At 35.2% G+C, this 24,202-nt stretch overlaps 1 protein-coding gene across 1 annotated transcript in view; it reads right to left on the bottom strand.

The window, feature by feature from the left end:
* Window positions 1-24,202, bottom strand: part of LOC139512064 (contactin-like) — a 35,458-nt gene that overhangs the window by 10,306 nt on the left and 950 nt on the right. The window contains exons 2-15 of the mRNA XM_071299383.1: window positions 23,639-23,733; window positions 23,088-23,173; window positions 21,162-21,313; window positions 12,667-12,774; window positions 12,019-12,360; window positions 11,302-11,397; window positions 9,956-10,186; window positions 8,619-8,724; window positions 6,771-6,955; window positions 5,363-5,635; window positions 3,926-4,219; window positions 2,931-3,094; window positions 1,097-1,223; window positions 7-171 (exon numbers count right to left, since the gene is read on the bottom strand). Of these exons, the coding sequence (XP_071155484.1) occupies window positions 7-171; window positions 1,097-1,223; window positions 2,931-3,094; window positions 3,926-4,219; window positions 5,363-5,635; window positions 6,771-6,955; window positions 8,619-8,724; window positions 9,956-10,186; window positions 11,302-11,397; window positions 12,019-12,360; window positions 12,667-12,774; window positions 21,162-21,313; window positions 23,088-23,173; window positions 23,639-23,650 (2,341 nt within the window). The 5' untranslated portion in view covers window positions 23,651-23,733. The remainder of the gene's footprint in view (window positions 1-6; window positions 172-1,096; window positions 1,224-2,930; window positions 3,095-3,925; window positions 4,220-5,362; window positions 5,636-6,770; window positions 6,956-8,618; window positions 8,725-9,955; window positions 10,187-11,301; window positions 11,398-12,018; window positions 12,361-12,666; window positions 12,775-21,161; window positions 21,314-23,087; window positions 23,174-23,638; window positions 23,734-24,202) is intronic.

Genomic DNA, 24,202 nt, shown 5'->3' with positions numbered 1-24,202 from the left:
GCTTACTTGGTATCAAAACTGTCCAGTTTGTATAAGGTTCATTAGCATTCTCAACGGTATAGTACATTACTGGATTCTGGTATCGGTATCCTAAAACCCAACCAAGGCGTGCAGAAGTTGCTGTTATTGTACCAGTTTCAACATACACGTATGCAATTTCTCCAGGTGGACCTTAAATATGATAACAGTAAATTTTTTTGGTATTTTGTCTGAAATTGTGAAAAAAATGGATAAAAAAAATGCTCCAGACCAAAGTGAAAATTACAGGAAAATTACCCTTGTTTACCGAAATAAACACACAGTTCTTTCTATACAAATAATGTTCGTTTCGTCTGGCGTAAATACAAAATTTAATCCTGGTATCTATGATGAGTTTATTTACAACCACTGGGTCGATGCCACTGCTGGTGGAGTTTTAATTCCCCGAGGGTATCACCAGCCCAGTAGTCAGCCCTTCTGTGCTGACATGAAGTATCATTGATATGGTCATATTTATAAATTAACGGTTTAGAAAACATTTGAATTTTTTAAATGCTAAGGCTTTTCTGCCTAAGGAATAGATTACATTAGCTGTTTTCGGCAAAGCTTTTAGGAATTTTGGTCCTCAATGCTCTTCAACTTTATACTTTATTTGGCCTTTTTAACTTTTATTGGATTCGAGCGTCACTGATGAATATTCTGTAGACGAAACGCGCGTCTGACGTAAATATAAAATTTAATCCTGGTATCAACGAATTATCATTGATATGGTCATAAATTAACTGTTTACAAAACTTTTAAAATTTTGAAATACTAAAGCTTATCTATCTCAGGTCACATCACATAAGCAGCTGTTCTTATCAATGCTATCATAATCACATTCTTATATAGCTGCGTAGAACAAGATTTTCGCATAATTAGTTATTATAGTCGGTTGCTTTTCCCTCTTAATTCAGTTTAAAGAAGTATGGATAAAAATTTGGTTAACAGTTCTTTTTTATTTATATCAAATTTTAGTAATTTTGATGGTGCAAATTATTTATCAATTCGCTATATAGACATGAAGTAATTTTTTTTATTTATCACTATTTAAATGGAAATACACAAAAGAACTCACCAATGACAGTCAATGTCGTGCCTGCAATGTCTGTGTCCATTGGAGTTTTAGCTACACATTCATAGTATCCAGCGTGCTTATGTTGTGCCATTCTTATAAACAAACCTGACAGCATAGATGATGTGCCCTGTTAAAATTTAACTTAAAATATGCATAATAATCCTCGTGATCTAAATTTATAAATATTACTGTGTTTTTTGTGCAATGAAGCTAGTATGACATAGAGGATAATGAGACAAAGTGACAACTACTCCGAACTCTCACACATACAAAAACATTAGCTAATAATAAGAATTTCAGACGGAAAACACACTATCTTTAAATTGTAAAATCCGGCAATTTTTATTAGATAGTTCAACAAACAGATGAATAAAACAACCATTTTTATATTGAAAAATGATAGGCCTGACTGTATGTCTTAAATTTAAACATATCACAACGAGGAGAATAAAATATTTCATTCATGGACAGTTGCATTCCTTTTGTCGTATCCAAAGTTTTGCGAGAGTATGATACTAACTTAAATGAACGGTTTTCAATATATAATTTTACAGATCTCTCAAAAGTACGAATCCAATACCATTCTATAACATTTCATGAAACCTGGTTAGAGTGCTTTTTCGATTTCCCCAATTAGCTGTAGTATTCAACAGCTGTAACTTCTTTGGCTAGCTTCATGTAATAGCGAGCATATTTTGACCGCGCTTTCGGAATTATGCTACCTTTTTTACGAAATGTTGGTTTATAATGCTCTACTGATTTGTTTGCCATTCAACTGTATTGAATCGGGAACCACAAATGACTCTCATGCAGTACGTTACGCTCATTTGTTGAACCAAATTAAAAGCTTCACATCTTTGATTAATTTTTACAACCCCTGGGTCGATGCATGAATGCTGACGTTTTCATCCGAGGGTTTCACCAATCCAGTAGTCAGCACTTTTATGTTGACATAGAGAATCACTGATATGTTCATTTTCTCTGAACTAAATAGTAATTTCACGGTGAGAACGCCCTTGAATTGTGAATTTGATTTAACCATGCATCAGTTGTGATGTAAAAACCCCCGATAACCTGAGCAACACTGAGTATTTTATCATTCAAATGTTTTGATTCGAGTATCAATAATGAGTTTTATGTAGACAAAACGCGTCTCTCGCTTACTTAATCAGATGTGTTTGATGAGTTTTTATTTCCTTGTGTAAGTAAGTGATTATCATATTGGTATCAGCTCTATGCAAGTGTTACGACACATGATCTGGGAAGGTAAGAGGATGTTTGTGCGCACGAATTTACTTTCACAGAAACAAAGTGAGTGCATCTGGTCCGTGTGTTATTTGGTGTGTGTCCCCTTTTTTATACCTTTTTTTTTTGGGGGGGGGGGGGGGTGTTTGCGGTTTATGTTGTCCGTTGTAATGTATAAAACCAGGTTCAATCCACCATTTTCTACATTTGAAAATGCCTGTACCAAATCAGGAATGTGACAGTTGTTGTCCATTCGTTTGATATGTTTATCATTTGATTTTTCCATTTGATTAGGGACTTTCTGTTTTGAATTTTCCTCGGAGATACGATTCTTGTTTTCATTTTTGTTGTGGATTATAGAATCCCTATGTACTTACATTTTTTCTCTCTCAAATCAATAAAGATCTGTGTCGTAATATATGATTATCATGTTAATATACCCCTTCATCTGTCTTATCAGTTAAAGTCTTCAGTATTACTTAAGCAAGTGCTCCAAGCTTGTACATACACACAAAATATGAAATAATTGTTTAACTATATAGCTAGTCTGGGTGAATTTTATGTTAAATGTATCTATAGTACTACATACTAATGTAAAATAAATGTCGTTTTCCACATCAATTTGATGCCCATTAAATTTCCAACTGTAAACCAGATCTATATTTGGATCAACTGTTGCCTGACACCTGATAAACGCAGTTTCATTTAGAGAAGCTGTTACGGGTTGAGGTCTTACACTAATCACTGTTCTGCCTGCATAAGAAAAAGAAAAAAAAGTGATTAGCAATATTACATACTTACATTGATCTCGGAAGTAACCTAGGTAGTTTTGAAGACAACAATTTTCCCCAAAACCAGTAATTGTACAAACCTTAAATCTAACAAATGGCAAACAAGTTACAAACATGTTTAACCCCGCCGCATTTTTGCGCCTGTCCCAAGTCAGGAGCGTCTGGCCTTTGTTAGTTCATGTATTATTTTAACTTTTAGTTTCTTGTGTACAATTTGGAGTTTAGTATGGCGTTCATTATCACTGAACTAGTATATATTTGTTTAGGGGCCAGCTGAAGGACGTCTCCGGGTGCGGGAATTACTCGTTGCATTGAAGACCTGTTGGTAACCTTCTGCTGTTGTCTACTCTATGGTCGGATTTTTGTCTCTTTGGCACATTCCCCATTTCCATTCTCAATTTTGTAATAAGATTTTATTCTTCGTCGTTGGATATACAAATTCATATATGTTTAATAATAAGTCACAAATGTGCTTATATATATAAATACGCATTTACAAGGTATAAATTCCAATAGATATTCAGAACTCACGTATATTTATTTGAAGAAAGATCTACTTTCCTTTCTGGAGCACGTGAGATCATCCCTTAAATTTGGTGTGGGTTAGTTTTGGTGGGTCTTTAGTTTTCGCTGTCCGGTTTGGGGTACTAAATTATATTTTTAAAATTAAGTTTTCAGTTTTTCTTCATCATATGAGTTTTTAATGTATCCTTAGATATTCCGTCCCTTTTTAGTAAAGTAAATAAAAATGAAATACCAAAATCAAAGGTATTATTTTAAGAAATGGACTCACTTGTTATTACCAATTGTCCAGCGTTGTTGGCTATTCCAAAACTATTTTCAACAACGCATGTATAGTAACCTGCATCGAGAGTGTTTACTTCAGTTATCAACAGGTTCCCATTGGTTAGCATCATTATTCTGGAGGATGTGTCTCCCGGAACTAAATTGATTTCAGCTCCATTTTTCAACCACTTGAATGAAGGAAATGGAGCTGCCTCAGGTTGACATGCAAACGAAGCATTGCCACCAAGAGCGCCATAGACCACTTCTTCTACTGGGCGTTTTATGAATGTGGGTTTAAATCCTGCGGTTAGTAAAAATAGTTATAATGAATGAACCCAAAAGAATAACTAGATAGTAAGTCGGATTTTTAGTCATTTACTGTATAATTCAACTTAACATCAAATCTCTACAGATTTAGTGTATAGAATACAACCAAAAGGAAAACATGGACAGGATGAAAACAATTACAATCAACTGTCCAGAATAAGGTCTTGACAATTATGATTTTTTAATCTTTAACATTAGCATGATTTGAAAATCTTGATAGCTAGAAATCGAAAGCAAACGATATACGACCAAATCATTATACAGTATATTATATATTAAAGATAACTTAAACAATAATCAGATACCTTGGTTACAATTCAATGGAAAGCTGAATCAATCACACAAATTTGAAGTATCAAAACCAAAAGTAGTGCATGTATACTGGTTGGCAGAAAAAACTTAAACATTTTATGAACAATTCACCAATAACTACCACATCAACGGAATTTCATATAATAGAATTGATAAGCATTATTGGTATTCTATGAATCCGGTGAACACTTCTAGAGCATAATTTGTCAATAACAATAAAGCTTAGAGAGAATTTTTTAACAGCAACAGTAATATAAAAAATGTAGAAATAAACAAAGCAGGCATTAAAAACATTCTTTGAAGTTGACTTTAAATAGAACGTTGCCGTATTTGTTTTTATTCAATTTTAGTTATTATATTTTTCATATTTGCATCCTAATCTTATTCTTTTCAGGGTAAGAAAAAAGTCGTATCTCAAAATTTAAGTAAAATTCTATATACATAGATATAAGAACATGTAGTATGAGTGCTCATGAGACAGCTCGCCATACAAGTCACAATTTGTAAAACATGTAAAAGTAAACCATAAGAGGTTAAAGAAAGGTCCTCATCGCGGAGCCATGGCTCACACCAAACAGCAAGTTATAAAGGACCCCAAAAATGACAAGTATAAAACCATTAAAACAGAGAAAAACAAGGTTCCAATCGATTAAAAAAATACAGAAGCGAAAATCACTTATGAACCACATTAACAAACCACTGAACACCAGGTTCCTGACTTAGGACAGTAACAAACTAATGCAGCGGGTTTAAATATTTTAATAGGTACCAACCTCCCCCTTACAATAGTATAAGTCTTTATTACCTAGAACCCGTAATTGACCTTCTGTGTGACTTATTCCATGTTTATTTTCTGCTCCACATTGATACATTCCATTATGACGGACAGGATCAGCATTGTGAACAACAAGAACATTATTACTGATAGTTATGTCCCCTTCAATTGTATACAGTCTGACGCCATTTTTCAGCCAGAAGTATGTTGGAGCAGGTATTCCACGTGCAGCACAATGCCATGTTAGTTGGCTTCCTTGGTCGATGTGCTGGTCTTTAAGTGGAAACAGGAAAAAAGGTTCAGCTACAAAGTATTACAGTTTCATTCTTATAGTTATCAAAGGTACCATGATATAATTTTATACGCCAGACGCGAGTTTCGTCTACATAAGACTCATCAGTGACGTTCAGATAAAAAAAAGTTATAAAGCCAAACAAGTACAAGTTGAAGAGCATTGAGTAATGCTACTTGTATTTATGTACTATACACGTGTGTATCCGTTCAGATACAGGTAAGATGAACAGGTGACAATAGTGGTGACTGGTGTCGTACCTTCTAAAATACTAACAGTTTCATAACGAGAATTGCAGAAAGTAAAAATAACCCTTAAAGCTTTAGTAATGGTCCTACATAATCGGAACACATTTAATCTCATTGAATACCCTTAAAGATCTGCGCTTTATAACAAGTAAAATAGAGGATAGTATCACGATGATTATAATTAAATAACAATTGAATAAAAACACAATAGTTAAAGATGGAAATAACTATGTAAATCTAAAACTATTACCCCCAAATTGTAACCAAATTTTAGAAAAAAACAAATAAAACTTCAAAACCTCCATGCATCCCTGTAGCGCTTTTCTTATCCTCAACAGGAACAGTCAAAGTGAAATATTTGAAAGTGAAGGATGTATAAGAACCGTAACAGCTGAAAAGCTGAATGTCGAAAAAAGGGGCTAAATATAATAACCAAATCCATTCTAGTTTAATTTTGTCTGAAGGAGTTGAAACCGTATGTTTTTGTTATTATTTATAGATTTACCAACGAACGGACAGTGTGAGAAATTATGTTATAAATCATGAACTAAGCTGACGATTCCTTCGGGAACAGATAGCCAAACCCAGTGAGGTAATCAATGGAAACACCATTTTATAAATATCAAGGGTCAGATGCAGTTTTCTGGATTTTAAAATTACCTTCATCGCAACGCTCAAATCTGAATATTTGAAAGTCAAGGATATATAAGAACTTAATTAGTTGAATAAAGTGAAACATAGACTTTTGGATAGATAGCAAACGACACTGAATATGCGACATCAAACTAACAAATATAAAAAATATTCATAGGTAACGATAAAGCCTTTAATTTAGAAACTAACTCTCTGCTAAAAATAAAAAAAAGTATAAAACTAAAAGATTTAAATTTGTATTCACCTTCGATAGAGAGATAAAAGTGCTTAAAATCACCAAGTACATTCTGCCGTGTCACGTGACATGTATAATTTCCACTATCCTCTACTTTAGCTATTGGTATGACTAACACCCTGTTGTGATCCTCCATGTAAGCGTCTGGTGGCATGGGTAACCCATTGCGTGTCCAGAAGTAGGATAGCGGCATTCTTGGGAGAGAAAAGAGAAAAACAAATGTTATGGTTATCTCGTGAAGAAAAATACTGCCATAGTGAAAGTTTGAAGATATTCCAACAGATTACAGTAGCAGGGACATAATTATTATCAAATTTTAATAATAAAAAAAAGTACAAATGATATTAACATTACGAAATTCTATAAGCTACAAATACTTATCGTGTGTTCCTTTTTATTTTTCGCACGTTACACTCTACAGAATATCTTTATCACGCATGATTACTGACATGCCACAGTTTACTGGCCATTATCATGCTATTATCTGATTTATATGGCTGGACCGAACTTGTTTTCTTTTTGAAAACATGTGATTTCCCTTTTAGCGAGTTTCATGTTCTTGCTCAGTTATCTGTGTAATATTTGGTGATATTTTTTGTAGGTGATAATGCTGCTTATCTTATTTGTCTCGGGATATTTGATGGTCTCTAATGCGGGGTTCACACATTGCCGATTATTGCTCCCGTTTGAGATCAGACAGCGATACGACACGAAAAGTGAAAAAGTCGGATTAGTATCCTCAATTATCTGGAATGTCCTATTATTGTCTGAACGCAGACGTTATAGTTCGTAACAGATTCCTACTGGTCGGGAAGGGTCCGAATAGTTCAGCAAAGCACCCCGACAGTTAGGTGCGTCCCGTAACATTCGGGGTAAGTCAGCCGATTTTGTCTAGTCAGATTACAATCGTGCCTATGTTGTGACAGATTCTGCTGTATCAGATCGAATTCCTAACACTGTTCTGTGTATTCGCGACGGTGTCCTGTGGAAAGGGAATGATCTGGAGAAATTTTTCATTGCTGTTTTTCTGCCGATTGAGTCCAGATTGCATCCAGATCTTGTCGATTGCGAACCGTTTTTGCCGAAACCGTTCCAAAACAGTCCCGTTATTAATTCTAAATTCGTCAATGATACCCATGTCAGAGTTCCGACAATTACAGAATACAATACGATTGAGACCAGACAAAGCCGTTTGCAATACGATAGAGCGGACCGTGATAGGATTACGTTCCGACAGTACCTGATCATCCCGAGTATGCCGAAAGTTTTCGAACGGATAACTTCCGTCAGCGTCGGTTCACTGTCTTGTCACTATTTGATCTCTGTCGGATTACATTCGGTAGAATCGGGACGCAGTCGTGACAGACTCGGTCGAATTTTACCTGGCGAAAGATACAAATCGGTTTAGAATCGGATTAAGAACGGGATTATCGGATAAATTCGCTTGGAAACGGTTGAATATCGACGCTTCCTGAACAATATCTGATTGTTGTCGTGATTAAATTTTTTCTTACAAATTTTAATTAAAGTTTGAATTTCCATCCACGATTCATAGGATCTTGATCAGACTTTTAATAACTTTTAATCGGGAATGGTCCTGTCAAGGACGGCAGTAAAAATCGTGAATGTGTGACCCCAGTTTAAGACTACTTCGATTTAAAAAAAGATCTATACTTTATATGTAAAGCTATGTGTGACCGTTGTTTTCGTCCTTTAAAAATGTATGGTAACTTACTTTTTAACATCAAAATTTGAATTCATAGAGATGTAAAATGGTTTTTTTTCTGGTAATTAAAGCAAATTCTTACAAATCTCATTGTATACTAGAATAGTCATTCAATGTCTGTTTATACGTACGATCCATACGCTAAACACTCAAGATGAACATTCTGACCACGCTTTGGGGTATTTGGGAACACCGCAGGAAAATCATTGGCAATTTCTGGTCCCCATACAGATGCAGCTAAAAGTAACATAAAAGTAAAGTAATTTTTTTTAATTGATAATCATAATGAGACCACTATGCAGTAACATGGTGAAAAAACGATGTAAAAATTACAGGCTTTATACAATGATAAACAAAACTTACTGTTTAATAATTACATTAGATGTATGTTTCACTATAATACGTTTTTCTGATTGGCTAACTAGCAATCTCGCGTTTATTTCTTAACCACCTTCATCACATAATAAGATTTATCATTTATGATGACACGAGGTCTCACAATAAAGTGCACAGGTAAATTAGATTAAAACTTGATAAAACTCGTGTTTTCATGATCCTAGCTAAAAAATGTAATTATAAGTATTGAATGCTTCTTTTTGTAACTTCATACGGTTGTAAAAGCGTTGACCGTGCGCCCATTTTCAGACTGAAGCGATTCTGCGCTTCATACAAAATGTACTTCGTTCAACGCTTTTACACCCCAATGATGTTACAAAAAGAAGGATTCAATTCTTAAGTAAATGACCACTGGATGATCAATGTGAAACAAAACAAAAGAAAAATTCAACGGTCTGATTAATACTTCTACAACATTTAACGAAATAAAATTGACAGTCAACAAAAAACTACAACCACTGGATTACAGGATTTTGGCTATTGTCTGCTCTATGGTCGGTTTGTTGTCTCTTTGACACATTCCCCATTTCCATTCTCAATTTTATGCACATATAAATGATGAGCGATTATTTCCAATAGCCCTTTCAACTGAGTTTTATCGTGTGTTTTAATGTTTTGTTGTTACACCACATGCCTATGGTGATTGCCTCCAAGTCTGAGCCTGGTATTTAGTTGTTGTAGTATGTTGCTGTCTGTCATATTTAGAGTTCGTTAAATGTTTTGTTATACATTTATTCATACCACGACTCCGGCTTATTTTTATACGGAGATGTGTGGTATACTATAGACTGAGTCAGCCAACTAACGAGACAAACAATCCAAAAGACATTCCAACGAATAAACAACTTATAAATGCCCAGAATGTTTCTAAGAGGATAAACTAGAAATATCGACCATAAAACCTGAGTAGCTAAAAAAACTATTGAATGAATCAAAATTACGAAATGTTAAAAGTAATTATCGTAAATTAGGTCTAAAAGATTCTTAAAACTAAAAAGACATGCGTATTGTTGCATTGGAAAATATTAATATGATTTTTAGTTGTGATTCCTAAAGTGCCTATATATTATACCTGCATTAATAATCCGAAGTTGTATTGGCAGACTTATTCTGCTTGGAGGCTGATTTGTTCCAATAGCCGCCCCGTTATTAGATGACAGCTTAACAATGCATCGGTAAGCTCCGGCGTCGTTGGTAGACACAACAGAAAAATATAATTTACCATTCCTTGAAATAAACATGTACGCATGAAGATCTGGTCGAATAAAATGGTAATTTCCCTTGTACCACTGGAAATTAACGGCTGGAAAATAGAATAAAAAAGAAACTTGTAACAACGTGGGATAACCATATAAAATGACCACGCCGCTCCAACTCATGCGTGAATGTTTCATAGAAGGTTTGCGATGGGAACTGAAAGATAATTTCAATTCACTCGATTATTTTTGAAAGTTATATAAATGTTACCATTAATTTTCATATTTAGTATATCTGGTGCAAATGATTTGCACGAGCCATATAAAAGAGTGAAAACCACATCAAACATATAATTGATTGTAATCATTTACTCAATTTACTGCTTTAAAATATCCCCCATGAGAGAAATTTGCTGTAATTTGAAAAATCTCATATACATCTTATGTTGAATGATAAGCAATAGATAGAAGTATACGAATAAAGGCAAAAGTAGTATACTGTTGTTCAAACGAAAATTGAGGAAAACTTCGTCTTAAAAAAAACCGCAATGTTATACGTCTTGTCTTAAAGTTAAAAATCAATTCGAGAGTGCATTGCCGGATTTTTTTGTATAGGATAAAAGATAACTTTTTCAGTTATTTATTAATTCACTTCTCAAATATTGTATATACTTAAGTCGCTTGTGCGTTTTCTCTATTTAAGGAAATATTTCCTTTCAGTTACCCAATTTTGATTATTTTAATGAAAACTTAATCATTCAATCAACTCTGTAAACAAAGAAACAAACCTGACCTATTGTTAGGAGCCGCAAATAGGAACCGTAAATAGAAGCACAGGTACTCGTCTCAATTTTCCTATATACCTTTATTTTTTCTGAGACGAGTGTCTGTGCATAGCAGCTATTCAGTCTACCACTGCTTTGTCATCATTATAGGTATCTACAGGTGATGGTTCCATGTTACTGAACTCTTACAAACCTATGTGCAAACGAAGTAACAAACCAGGCCAATAGTTGGGATATATACAGTCTATCGTTGCACTGTCATCATTATAGGCATATACTGGTGATGGTTCAATATTACAGAACTCTGATAAAACTGTGGGTAAACAAAATAACAAACCTTGCCTAAATTTAACGGGTGTACAGTCCGTCGCAGCTCTGTCGTCATTATAGGCATCTACTGAATTCGGATAAAACTATATGTAAACAAAGTAACAAACCTGGCCTATAGTTGGGAGGAGTACAATCTATGGCTGCTCTGTCATCATTATAAGCATCTACTGGTGATGGTTCAACATTACTGAACTCTGATAAAACTGTATGATGGAAAAAGAAGCCAATATATCTCAGTAGTAGTAGATAGTAATTTAATTACTATTTTAATTTTTTAAACATATTATCCAGAACTGTTAGATTTTGAAATATGTAATGTCTATGTTTGATATTTTTTGTCGGTGCTATTGGTATTTTATCTTATTATATATCAGTTTTTGTTTCGTTGTTGTAAACGTTTACCCCACATTTGTTTATATAAAATTAATAGAAATATTTAACGCCAATAGTAAAAACCATTTTATATATAAGTATTGTGCGCTCAATTTAGGAACTGTTTTTTTTTATTGTTTAGATGTTATTTTTAACTTCCCATCTTATGAGATTATGTTCGTATGATTTCATTAAATGCATAGTTACAGGTTGGTAACATTGCAGCACATTCGTACCGCTTTCATCAAAATAGGTACATTTTAGTAAGTGCAACATACTGATTATTCCCTGAAACATCTAAGATCCCCACCCCCCCCCCAAAAAAAAAAAAGACAATAAGAAGAAACTATTAAAAAACAAAGGAAAATTATACAACATATGCTAAAACAATAACATGTAAAAACAATGCAAGAGATTTAGTACGTAGATAAATCATTATTTATAAATCTTACATCCGAAGGAGAGCTGCATTGGATTTGAGACTACAAGACCAAACTCATTCTGTGCAGTGCAGTGATAAGTCCCTGAATCTAAAGCTTCGTTAGGGCTCTGTATTGACAACTTCCCATTAGTGATAGTGTATCGAGAATCAACCAGTGTACTCATGTCTGTAACATTGCCCTCGTCGTCAGTTTGAATGATTTTGTAGTTTGGTTGAGGTAACCCAGTGGCTATATATTCTATTGCAGCATTGAGTGTACTATCAGTTCGAACAACAATTACACTTTGTTGATGGAGAACAAACTTTGGACCTTTAGGTGCAAACAGTGGATCCGAGTAATTTGACCCAAAATCTGCAAAAAATATTAAAGATATTTGACAATTCGTTAAATAGTTTTACATAAATTATCATGTTATTCAACTTACATTTTAATTCACCTGACATGTATTTGAACTTATTTGCTAATAAGGCTTTTTGTTTTAGTTTTGAAACTTTATATCATTAACTGATATATCTAACAATAGTTTTGGCTTAAAGTACCATTTATTATTATTTCAAAAAGTCGACAAGTGAAAGAAAGTCGTTTTTCTTTACATATGTGTTGATGCATACTCTAAATTAGCATTCAGTATGTTTTTATCATATCAAGTTAGCTTACCAAAATCTCTGTCTTCTTTGACTATTTTGTAGGCTTCAGTCTGGCTTATTTCGCATATATACGGCAAAGATATTAGGGAATACTCTCTACTCCAAAGATATTCATACACTAAAAAAAGAAGATAAATTACAAATTATGTTTTGAAATATTGCAAGGGTAGAGTTGAAATGTTTTTAAAGTTTTTTACGTATTGACTTTTTTTTTCCAAACAAATTTGCTGAAAAAGTGAAATAAGAATTTTACAGTTTGACCTAATGTTTTGTTGTTACAAGACTTCCCAAGGTCAGAACATGTTTAACCCTACCTTGTCTTTATGAGCCTATCCAAAGTTGCATTTTGTCCCTTAGTTGTCTTTCGTTGTTTTCTCTCTTTACAGTTTTTGATTTATTTTTAGCAAACATCAGGCTATTGGTATACTCTTTTGAATTATTCTTAACTTTTAACACCGGTGTCCGTTATTGCTTACAATACGGTATGGATTTTCCTCGTTATTGAAACTCTTGTATATTGTGACCTGTATTGATTTACATATTTAGGTATTTGGTCTCTTGATGATGGGATAAATGTAGATAAATCAGCACTTACAGCCATAAGTATAGACACTAGGATCACTGAAGACGAATCAGCACTTACTGCCAAAAGCATAGATTGTGTGATCACTGTAGACGAATCAGAATTTACCATCATTAGTATAGACGGTGTGATCACTATTGATGAATTTGTACTTACCACAATAAATACAGACGGTGAGATAACTGTATATTATTCAGCATTTACCGCCCTTAGTATGAACGTTGGGATCACTGAAGACGAATCAACAATTACCGCCATAAGTATAGATGGTGTGAAAACTGTAGATGAATTTACAATTACCACCATTAGTATAGACAGTGTGATCACTATTGATGAATTTGTACTTACCACAATAAATACAGACGGTGAGATAACTGTATATGAATCAGCATTTACCGCCCTAAGTATGAACGTTGGGATCACTGAAGACGAATCAACAATTACCGCCATAAGTATAGATGGTGTGAAAACTGTAGATGAATTTGCAATTACCACCATTAGTATAGACAGTGTGATCACTATTGATGAAGTTGTACTTACCACAATAAATACAGACGGTGAGATAACTGTATATGAATCAGCATTTACCTCCCTAAGTATGAACGTTGGGATCACTGAAGACGAATCAACAATTACCGCCATAAGTATAGATGGTGTGAAAACTGTAGATGAATTTGCAATTACCACCATTAGTATAGACAGTGTGATCACTATTGATGAATTTGTACTTACCACAATAAATACAGACGGTGAGATAACTGTGTATGAATCAGCATTTACCGCCCTAAGTATGAACGTTGGGTTCACTGAAGACGAATCAACAATTACCGCCATAAGTATAAATGGTGTGAAAACTGTAGATGAATTTGCAATTACCACCATTAGTATAGACAGTGTGATAACTGTAGATGAATTTGCACTTTCCACCATAATTAGACTAAAGTTGGTGCTCATTAAACAGCGGTTGAATAGCAATCTGGAGACTCCAGCAAACAAGGTCTTTGTATTCTGCACAATACATTTGCATTCCTTAAATGAATATCGAGCGTTCCGAACCAAGTCAATAGAGGAACGCAAAGGTCTTTAGAACCAAACAATGTCTGTTACAAGTGTTGCGATTCTACCACACACAGGAGTCGGGATTGCAATGCACGCATAAGTTGTAAAGAATGTGGAAACAAACAACACACTACAGCACTTCACACTACTAGACCACAGCAACCTGCAAGTTCTCATTCTAGGTCACCCAAGCAAGCCTACGGCGGGGAGCCAATAGAATCCGCTGAAACTAAGTAAACGTCAGTTTACTCTACCTGTACTGAGATCTGTAAGGATACATATAGCGGGAAATCTTGTGCTAAAATACTACCTGCGAATGTTTATCACAAGGATAACCAGGACAAAGTTATCCGGATGTACTCCATCATTGATGACCAAAGCAACCGGTGACTAGCATCGCCCGAATTCTTCAATCTTTTCGACGTCAAAGATATACTTTATCAACATGCTCTGGCAGAGTTGTCACTTCCGGGAAAAGAGGAAGAGGTTACGTCATGGAATCAATTAATGGTAATGATAAATTTAACCTGTCTGTACTGATTGAATGTGATCATATTCCCAGTAATAGGGATGAAATACCTACTCCTGAAGTAACAATGCATCACCCTCATGTAAAAGAACTCAGAGGCAGTATTCCACCAATAAAGAAAAATTGCCAAATTCTTCTCTTAGGGGATGACCATTTGATATTCTGGGGGGGGGGGGGGGGTGGGAGCGGGAGGATTAGTTTTTGATCGGTTATTTATTTTTGTAAACTAAGAGGACAGATTATTCATTTTCTGCACTATTGAAGCAAGATTTTTCATTTTCATTAAAGCAAGGGACTGATTATTCATTTTCACAACTATATTTATGATATTCGAAAACATACAATTTTTAAATGATTTGTTTATTATAAATAATACATGTATAGTCAAGTCATTATGTACCATTTAATCAGAATTAATCATCATCCTCTGCAGAAATGAATCTTTTATATTCCCAACTGCATATACATGTATTGCATATATACATAGCTTTAAAGTTTGGTTGTAACCAACCTCTTTTAAAAGAATTGGCAAACATATTTGACCAAGCGGAGCGAGGCAAATATTTTTTGAAGGGTTTTGCAGCCACTGAAGGCACAAGAAGCTATAAAACAAATGATGCAAAATCAGGCTTTCTGGGTGTTCCAAAGACCCTTTCATAATCTGAAAATACAAGTTTTGTTTTAATAATTTTTTGACAATATTTTGGTCTCAAAGCAAAATGTATAAATTCAGTGTAAGACTCTAGGGACAACATCAAAAGACCAATGTGTATGTCAGATAAAGTAAAAATGGAATTCACATAGTTAAGTCTGTGGCTTCTGGTTTTTTTTAAACTCACGATCAAGATCATAACAAATTAAAATTACTGGATTACAAAAGGAATGCAACACTAAAAGAATACAGAAGGGCAATCAATGAACAAACGACAAATAAATAAGAAACATTGATCCCGAAAAATCAGGGCTGCGTCTGAGGGAAAACAGAACTTACTTCTTGCAAAGCACTCGCCTTGAACACAATTTGATATGGAGACAACCGTTTGGTTAGGAAATTTCCTACACGAGGCATTTGCCTCAATGTAGTTACGGCCCTGGTAAAATAAAAGTGAGGTAAGGTTTCCTGAGACAATAAAACTCAAGTTAAATGAAACCAATTTTCAGACATTTCAAGTATTATTTAAATAATATTTATACTTTTATTATTAAAAAAATTGAGAAGTGTTTCACGATTTTTTTTGGGAAAAAGATGAACTTATGACGAATCTGGTGCCATCTCATATTTTCGATTAGACCTGCTGAGTTATTCATTTTCAATACATTGCAAGTCAGGTAATTTATTTTCAAACTACCACAGAACAAACCATTTATTTTTGTGATTATCAAAGCTGAGTTATTTATTTTCAAAATCCTCCTGCCCCCTCCCCCTCGAATATCAAATGGTCGTCCCCTTAATTGGTAGAGACCTTAATGGGGCACATCACGTCCTTGACCAGCGCATAGGCCCACCCAGAACTCCATATGCACAACAATTGATATTGGGTTGGGTAGTGATAGGAGAGACTTGCATTAAGGTTCATCATAACAAACAGACAAATATGGCCGTATTAACATGCCAAAAATTACTCTGAGTACAGACTTACCTGTGAAGTTGGAAAAGTTTTAATGCCTGGCATCCACTAGATATGATAAAGTTAAATGCATTTTGCGTTTCAAAAAGATCAAATCTCTTTTGGATTTTGATGGGCATTTTTTTTCCTTCATGGAAAAGGTGTGAAAATTAACTAAGTTGTGGTACAACTATGAGATGCATCCTCAGGTAAAAAACCGGTTTGTATTGTTTTGATTGACCTTAATTGACATGGACAAGAGGTATCTTCACTACTATAGGTGCGTTAAAGAGTTTATCGGAGTCAGCTGTGAGTGGACAGTATCAAAGTAATTCAGGTGTTTGTTTATTTTAGCACCTTCTGCAGAAAGGGAAAAAAATGCCCATCAAAAACCAAGAAAGATTTTATCTTTCTTAAACACAAAATGCATTTAACTTTTATATATCTAGTGGATGCTAGGCATTAAAACTTTCCAAACAGCACAGGTAAGTCTGTACACAGAGTGGTTTTTGAGGTGAAAATACGGCCATATTTGTCCATTTGTTATGATGAACCTTAACAAGCATCACGTACCTTATGAATTAAACGTCAAAATTACTAACATTTTACCAACAGGACAACCGTCAACATTTCAACCATGCACAAGCAAGTTTGACATCCGAGAAAAATTACACAGAAGGAAGTTGGGTAGCACCGTTATCGTTTCGAGTAACAAGACAGTCATTGCCAAGCAACAGACCACAAGCTCTTCATCGTGCTAATATGTTAGACGCCAGTCTGAGTAGAAACCCAGTAAAACGGGAAAACTTTCTCACATTCATGAGAGAGATTCTAGACAATAATCACGAGGCTCGCTCCATCGTTGAACGACTACGCGGAGTGCTGGTATTTACCATTGTTTTGTGTTTATGACACGAAGAAACCCGATCAGATAGGGGTGTGTTTAATTCTTCCGCCAAACGTAACGGAGTATTACTTAACAGCGTCCTGCTAACAGGTCCAGACTTGACCAATGATCTCTTGGGAATACTACTGCATTTCGGGAAATAAATGGTCGCAGTGACTGCAGACGTTCAACACATGTTTCACTGTTTTGTAGTCAGAAAAGTCAGTAAAGATAGCAACCTACAAGAGAACCTTGTCGAATACCGCATGAGAGTTCATGTTTTCGGAAATAGTCCGTCACCTGCCGTTGCTACGCTTGGACTAAGAAAAGCGGTTCAGGCATCAGAACAAGAGTTCGGCAGTCACGTGACTAGCTTCGTTACAAGAGACTTCTATGTCGACGACGGTCTTATGTCATGTTCTACCAAAGAGGAAGCTATTAAGTTCATGAAGGACACACAGCAAGCATTAGCAAAATATGGAAACCTACGGCTTCACAAGTTCGCCTCTAATTTTGCGGAAGTTATGTCTGCGTTTCATGCCAGTGATTTTGCTTCAAATCTAAAGGATCTAGACTTAGAATCTGACAGCAAACCCCTACAACGTAGTCTTGGAATCAGCTGGGACGTAAACACTGACAACTTCTTATTTCAATTATCATCAGAAAACAAACTGATCACTCGGAGAGTAATTTTATCAACGATAAACAGTCTCTACGATCCTCTTAGATTTTTTGCTCCGGTGATTATTCAAGGGAAACTCCTATTAAGGAAAAAAGTATCAGAAACCGTCGATTGGGACCAACCTCTCTCTGATGAGACTGCAACTGAGTGGAAATCATGGAGAGATACTCTAATTGCTATCGAAACATTACGCATTCCTCGTACCTACGTGCTGTTTCTCAGCAAAACCGCAACAAAGGAGTAAAATGTCTTCCCTGATACATCGGAAAAAGCCATAGCAGCCGTTGCATATCTACGCACGACCGACAGTAGTGGTGAACCAAACATCGGGTTTATTCTGGGGAAAAGCCAAAGTTGCACCAACAAGTGGCCTCCACTATTCCAAGACTTGAACTATCTGCTGCTGTATTAGCAGTTGAGATCACCCAAACCATGGTGGATAATTTAGATTTACACATAAACACCGTGAAATTCTACACAGACAGTAAATGGTCTTAGGTTACATAAGTAACGAGACAAGAAGGTTCTTTATCTATGTCGCCAATAGAGTAGAGAAAATAAGGAAATTTAGCTCTCCAACTCAATGGAATTATGTACAAACTAACCGTAATCCCGCAGATTCGGGGACACGGTCCGTACCAGCCCACGACATTCATAGCAGTGAATGGTTATTGGGACCAAGACAACTTCTTTCCTCAGAACAGAAGAACTCTGAGGACATATATCAGCTAATAGATCCAGAGTAAGATGGAGAAATCCGTGCAACTGTTAATGTTGCAAAAACATTTGCCACACTTGAGCATAAAGGTATCGGAACTGATAGATTCAACGGATTCTCCAACTGGACATCACTTGTGCGAGCGATAGCCTTTTTAGAACGTTTCTCCAGTTTACACGGGTCAAAAAAGGCAGCATCAGTGACCTCTCTGGAAGATTTTTCGAATGCCGAAAAATTCATCCTAATATCTGCACAACATGACGTTTATGGAAATGGAATTGATTGCATAAAACGTCAGGAACAAATTCACAAGCGGAGCCCAATAGCTAACCTCAATCCGTTTTTGAACGAAAGAGGACTATTACAAGTAGGAGGCCGTATTGTCAAATCTGACTTAAACCTCCATGAAAAGAAACCATTGATCGTCCCTGGACGCCATCATATAGCGACATTATTAGTCCGACACTACCATGACAAGATAAAACATCAAGGTCGCTAATTCACAGATGGAGCTATTCGATCCGCAGGATTCTGGATCGTCGGGGCAAAACGCTTGATCTCTTCTAATATTCACAAATGTGTGACATGCCGCAAACTCAGAGGAAAAACTGAGCATCAAATTATGTCTGATTTGGCGATTCTGTTCACATGCTTAATGACAAGAGCTGTTCACATCGAACTAATGGAGGAAATGAGCTCTTCAGCCTTCATAAACGCCGTCAGAAGATTCGCCGATATAAGAGGTCAAGTGAAGATTTTCCGATCGATCGTTGTACAAACTTTATTGGAGCAATCGACGATTTAAAGATTGACTCAATCAACATTGAAGATGGACCTTTCAAGAACTTCCTGTACAATTCTGGTACAACTTGGATCTTCAATCCGCCACATTCGTCCCACATGGGTGGAGCCTGGGAAAGAATGATTGGTATCGCAAGGAGAATACTTGATGTCTATGCTTATCAACGCCGCTGGAAGGAGTCTTACGCATGACGTGCTAAATACGTTCATGGCAGAAGTTTTAGCAATAATTAATTCAAGACCTCTGGTACCGGTATCGACAGATCCAGAGAATCCGTTAATCTTAAAAACAGCTATGTTATTGACACAAAAGACCGATTACATCTTAACCTCAGATCAGCTTGGATAATTCGACAAACGGGATCTATGTCTAGCCGAATGGAGACGTGTAAGTCTCTGGCCAGTGTTTTCTGGTCCCGTTGGAGTAAAGAGTACCTGCCGTTCCTACAACAACGACGAAAATGGACCGAAGATCGCCGTGATCTCATCGAAGGAGACGTCATTCTTATAAAGGACAAAAAACTTTGCCGTACCCAATAGCCCGTTGGAGTTATAGTGAACTCATTTGAAAGTTCTGACGAACATGTCCGAAAAGCAGAAGTGCGAATAATCGTGAATGGAAAAGCTACAACTTACACACGACCTATCGTGGACATGATTCTTCTCGTAGAGAACAACTCTGTGTAATTCTATGTATATAATTTGGATTTATATAGTCAGATATTCAAGTGTGTAATATATTTGAAATAGTGATATCATTTAGACATCAGACGGGGAGTATTTTGTTCCACATTCAATGTTATTATATGTTTTCATTATTACCCGGAACAAATAGCACTGGACCGATTTCTTACATAACCGTAGTTATTGACGGCTTTAATTCCTGTGACACCGTCCGCGTCAGCATTTCAACACATGTTAAATGGAAAACTATTAACCTTCTGAGGAAATCGAGACATACCACTGTCAAGTACATTGGATTCTTTCATAAACTGAGATAAATTAATCTGATTAACTCCGTTAATTTGGATAAGTGATTTATAAAGGCATTCGAACTGTAAGTTATTTATTTCCGAGAAATGAACTGTAAATTCTACTTTCGTTTTTGACTCGATCAATGCTTTGTCATGTTTGTATTTAACGTTCATATTTCATTCGTACACATGGTAAAATATTGTATTTTTATTTCTTTTAGTTTACCAAACAATGCTGACTATTTTGGAATCCTTTCTGGTGGAATTTCATAATAACAATTTCCAAAACAAGTTGTGTTCTTTAATATATATATTTGACGAAATTGCGATACAGTCACCTGGTTAAACTAGTTGAGTCCAGCTCAGCATAAAACCTGTCATATTTCTGACTTGGAATATAATATAGAATATTATAGATAAAAGGTTGGATCACGGAAAATAAATCAACGTTTACATAAGTATAGATGGTGTGATCACTGTAGACGAACCAATACTTACCGCCTTAAGTATAAGTATATGACCACTGTAATCAGCACCTCCCGCTTAAAGTATAGACTATGATCACTGTAATCAGCACTCACCACCATAAGTAAATACAGTGTGATTACTGTACTTTGCACTTACCAACATAGATACAGACGATATGATAACTGTAGCAACACTTACCGCCATAAGTATAGACAATATGATCACCAGATTTATCTTTGTGATCGTTGTTTAACCAATATTGCAAACCAGGTTCAATATCCATACCATCACCCTCCCATTTCATTTTTAGTGTTTCTTCATCAATAAAACCACTGGTGTACCAAGTGTTTCTACAAAAATGTATCAATAACATTCATTGATAATGTAGTGTATTTCTTAATTTCAGCTCCTGTAACAAATGAAACCGATTGAATTGAAATGCACCTAGTGTTTCTTGAATGTGTCATATTGCTAATTTTACAAGTATTTCAAAATGTATCGGGTGTACCGCTGATATGTCATTTGTTCCTACAATATATCAATTTCATCGTTAATGTACCAAATGTTCTTTAATTATATTAACTATTCCGCTAAATGCAGCAAGTGTTTCTATAATACGTCAATAACAAAATTGTTTCTGTATCTTTACTGATGTTCTATGTGTTCCATTTCTTAACCAAGGAAAAATAAACACCAACAACAACAAACTAGAGGCTCTAAAGAGCCTGTGTCGCTCACCTTGGTCAATGTGAATATTAAACAAAGGAAGCAGATGGATTCATGACAAAATTGTGTTTTGGTGATGGTGATGTGTTTGTAGATCTTACTTTACTGAACATTCTTGCTGCTTACAATTATCTCTATCTATAATGAACTTGGCCAAGTAGTTTCAGTGGAAAATGTTAGTCAAAATTTACAAATTTTATGAAAATTGTTAAAAATTGACTATAAAGGACAATAACTCCTTAGGGGGTCAATTGACCATTTCAGTCATGTTGACTTATTTGTAAATCTTACTTTGCTGTACATTATTGCTGTTTACAGTTTATCTCTATCTATAATAATATTCAAGATTATAACCCAAAACAGTAAAATGTCCTTAAAATTACCAATTTAGGGGCAGCAACCCAACAACGGGTTGTCCGATTCATCTTAAAATTTCCGGGCAGATAGATCTTGACCTGATTAACAATTTTACCCTTTGTCAGATTTGCTCTTAATGCTTTGGTTTTTGAGTTATAAACCAAAAACTGCATTTTACCCCTATGTTCTATTTTTAGCCATGGCGGCCATCTTGGTTGGATGGCCGGGTCACCAGACACATTTTTTAAACTAGATACCCCAAAATGATTGTGGCCAAGTTTGGATTAATTTGGCCCAGTAGTTTCAGAGCGGAAGATTTTTGTAAAAGATTACTAAGATTTACGAAACATGGGTTAAAAATTGACGATAAAGGGCAATAACTCCTAAAGGGGTCAACTGACCTTTTCGATCATGTTGACTTATTTGTAAATCTTACTTTGCTGAACATTATTGCTGTTTACAGTTTATCTCTATCTATAATAATGTTCAAGATAATAACCAAAAACAGCAAAATTTCCTTAAAATTACCAATTCAGGGGCAGCAACCCCACAACGGGTTCTCCGATTCATCTGATAATTTCAGGGCAGATAGATCTTGACCTGATAAATAATTTAACCCCATGTCAGATTTGCTCTAAATGCTTTGGTTTTTGAGTTATAAGCCAAAAACTGCATTTTACCCCTATGTTCTATTTTTAGACGTGGCGGCCATCTTGGTTGGTTGGCCGGGTCACCGGATACATTTTTTAAACTAGATACCCCAATGATGATTGTGGCCAAGTTTGGTTTAATATGGCCGAGTAGTTTCAGAGGAGAAGATTTTTGTAAAAGTTAACGACGCAGGACGACGACGGACGACGGACGCCGGACGCAAAGTGATGGGAAAAGCTCACTTGGCCCTTCGGGCCAGGTGAGCTAAAAAGAGCTAAACCAAACAAAAATAAACAAAAATACAGAACCTAAAAAAAAAAAAAAATTACAGATAGCAAAATATAACGAATCGAAAGAACGAACATATAGGAGCCATCGATAATTACTTACATTGCAGGGTCATTGGCCATTAACCACTGACTAACAAACTGATGTTCGACCAATGTGTTTACACTTACTAAGGCAGCACCATCCATCTGTGGAAAGAACAAAGATATCGATGATGAGTTCAATGCATATCTGTTGTTATACCAATTCAGGAAATAAATTAGAAGCTTTCGCAATCAGAAAAAAAACGTCGTAATTTTGTTTCTTAAAGGTCATGTGTCCCTTATAAAACCTATCCCCATTATTTTTATTTTCATATGGTTTCGTACATAATGTATTTCATTAATAAAAATAAGGTGAAATAAGAATCTTAAATCTTACGATTACAGTTTCGTAATAAAATAAACCTCATGATTGCTATAAATTTACAAAAAGTATTATATATTAAAACACATGAATGAGTCATTAGAAGGTTCATCGTTTTTCTACTTTAAATGTAATTCTTACTTGCAATTTTAAAATTCTCACTGCGCGTCAAATGTATCAAAATCTAAATCAACCTTAACGGTGCTATCAATTAAAGAAAACAGTATCAGTCTTTAATATGTACTTACCATACAAGTCATTTTAGCTTGTGGATAATAGTTTGTTGGATAAAAGACAAAGTTGTAACAACTGCCTCCAAAAGTAACCCATGGATCGGGACAATCTGAAACAAACTTGTAAGAATTGGATATGTTATGCCGTTCTTTGTGTGTTCTATGCTCATTATTTTTAAAAGGAATTCATGGACCCCTCTTTTCAGATTGAAATTTGCCTTGACTGGTAATGAGGACAGGAATTAAGATCATTTGTACAAACTTTGATGAACAAATCACCGATGATTTTTTATTAGTAGGAACATTGACATTTTTCCTTAAATCATAAAATTCAATATAAACGAATTACTCTTAAAGAATAGTTACTCAAACATCACAGTTGTGTAAAGAACATATTCCAAATGTTTTACAAAAACCCTCGTTTATCTTTTGAAACAAAAATGTAACTCCAAGAAACCTTTTTGGGGTAAAAGTCTATGAAATCGATTCCATTTACCTCTGAAAGTGGCACATACAGATATATGTTTATTACATGTGGGAATTGACTGTGTAAATTCAAAGTGGGACTTATCATATGAC

This window comes from Mytilus edulis, chromosome 2 (assembly GCF_963676685.1).
Source record: "Mytilus edulis chromosome 2, xbMytEdul2.2, whole genome shotgun sequence".
NCBI lineage: Eukaryota > Metazoa > Mollusca > Bivalvia > Mytilida > Mytilidae > Mytilus > Mytilus edulis.
This window is presented reverse-complemented; position numbering and strand designations above follow the sequence as displayed.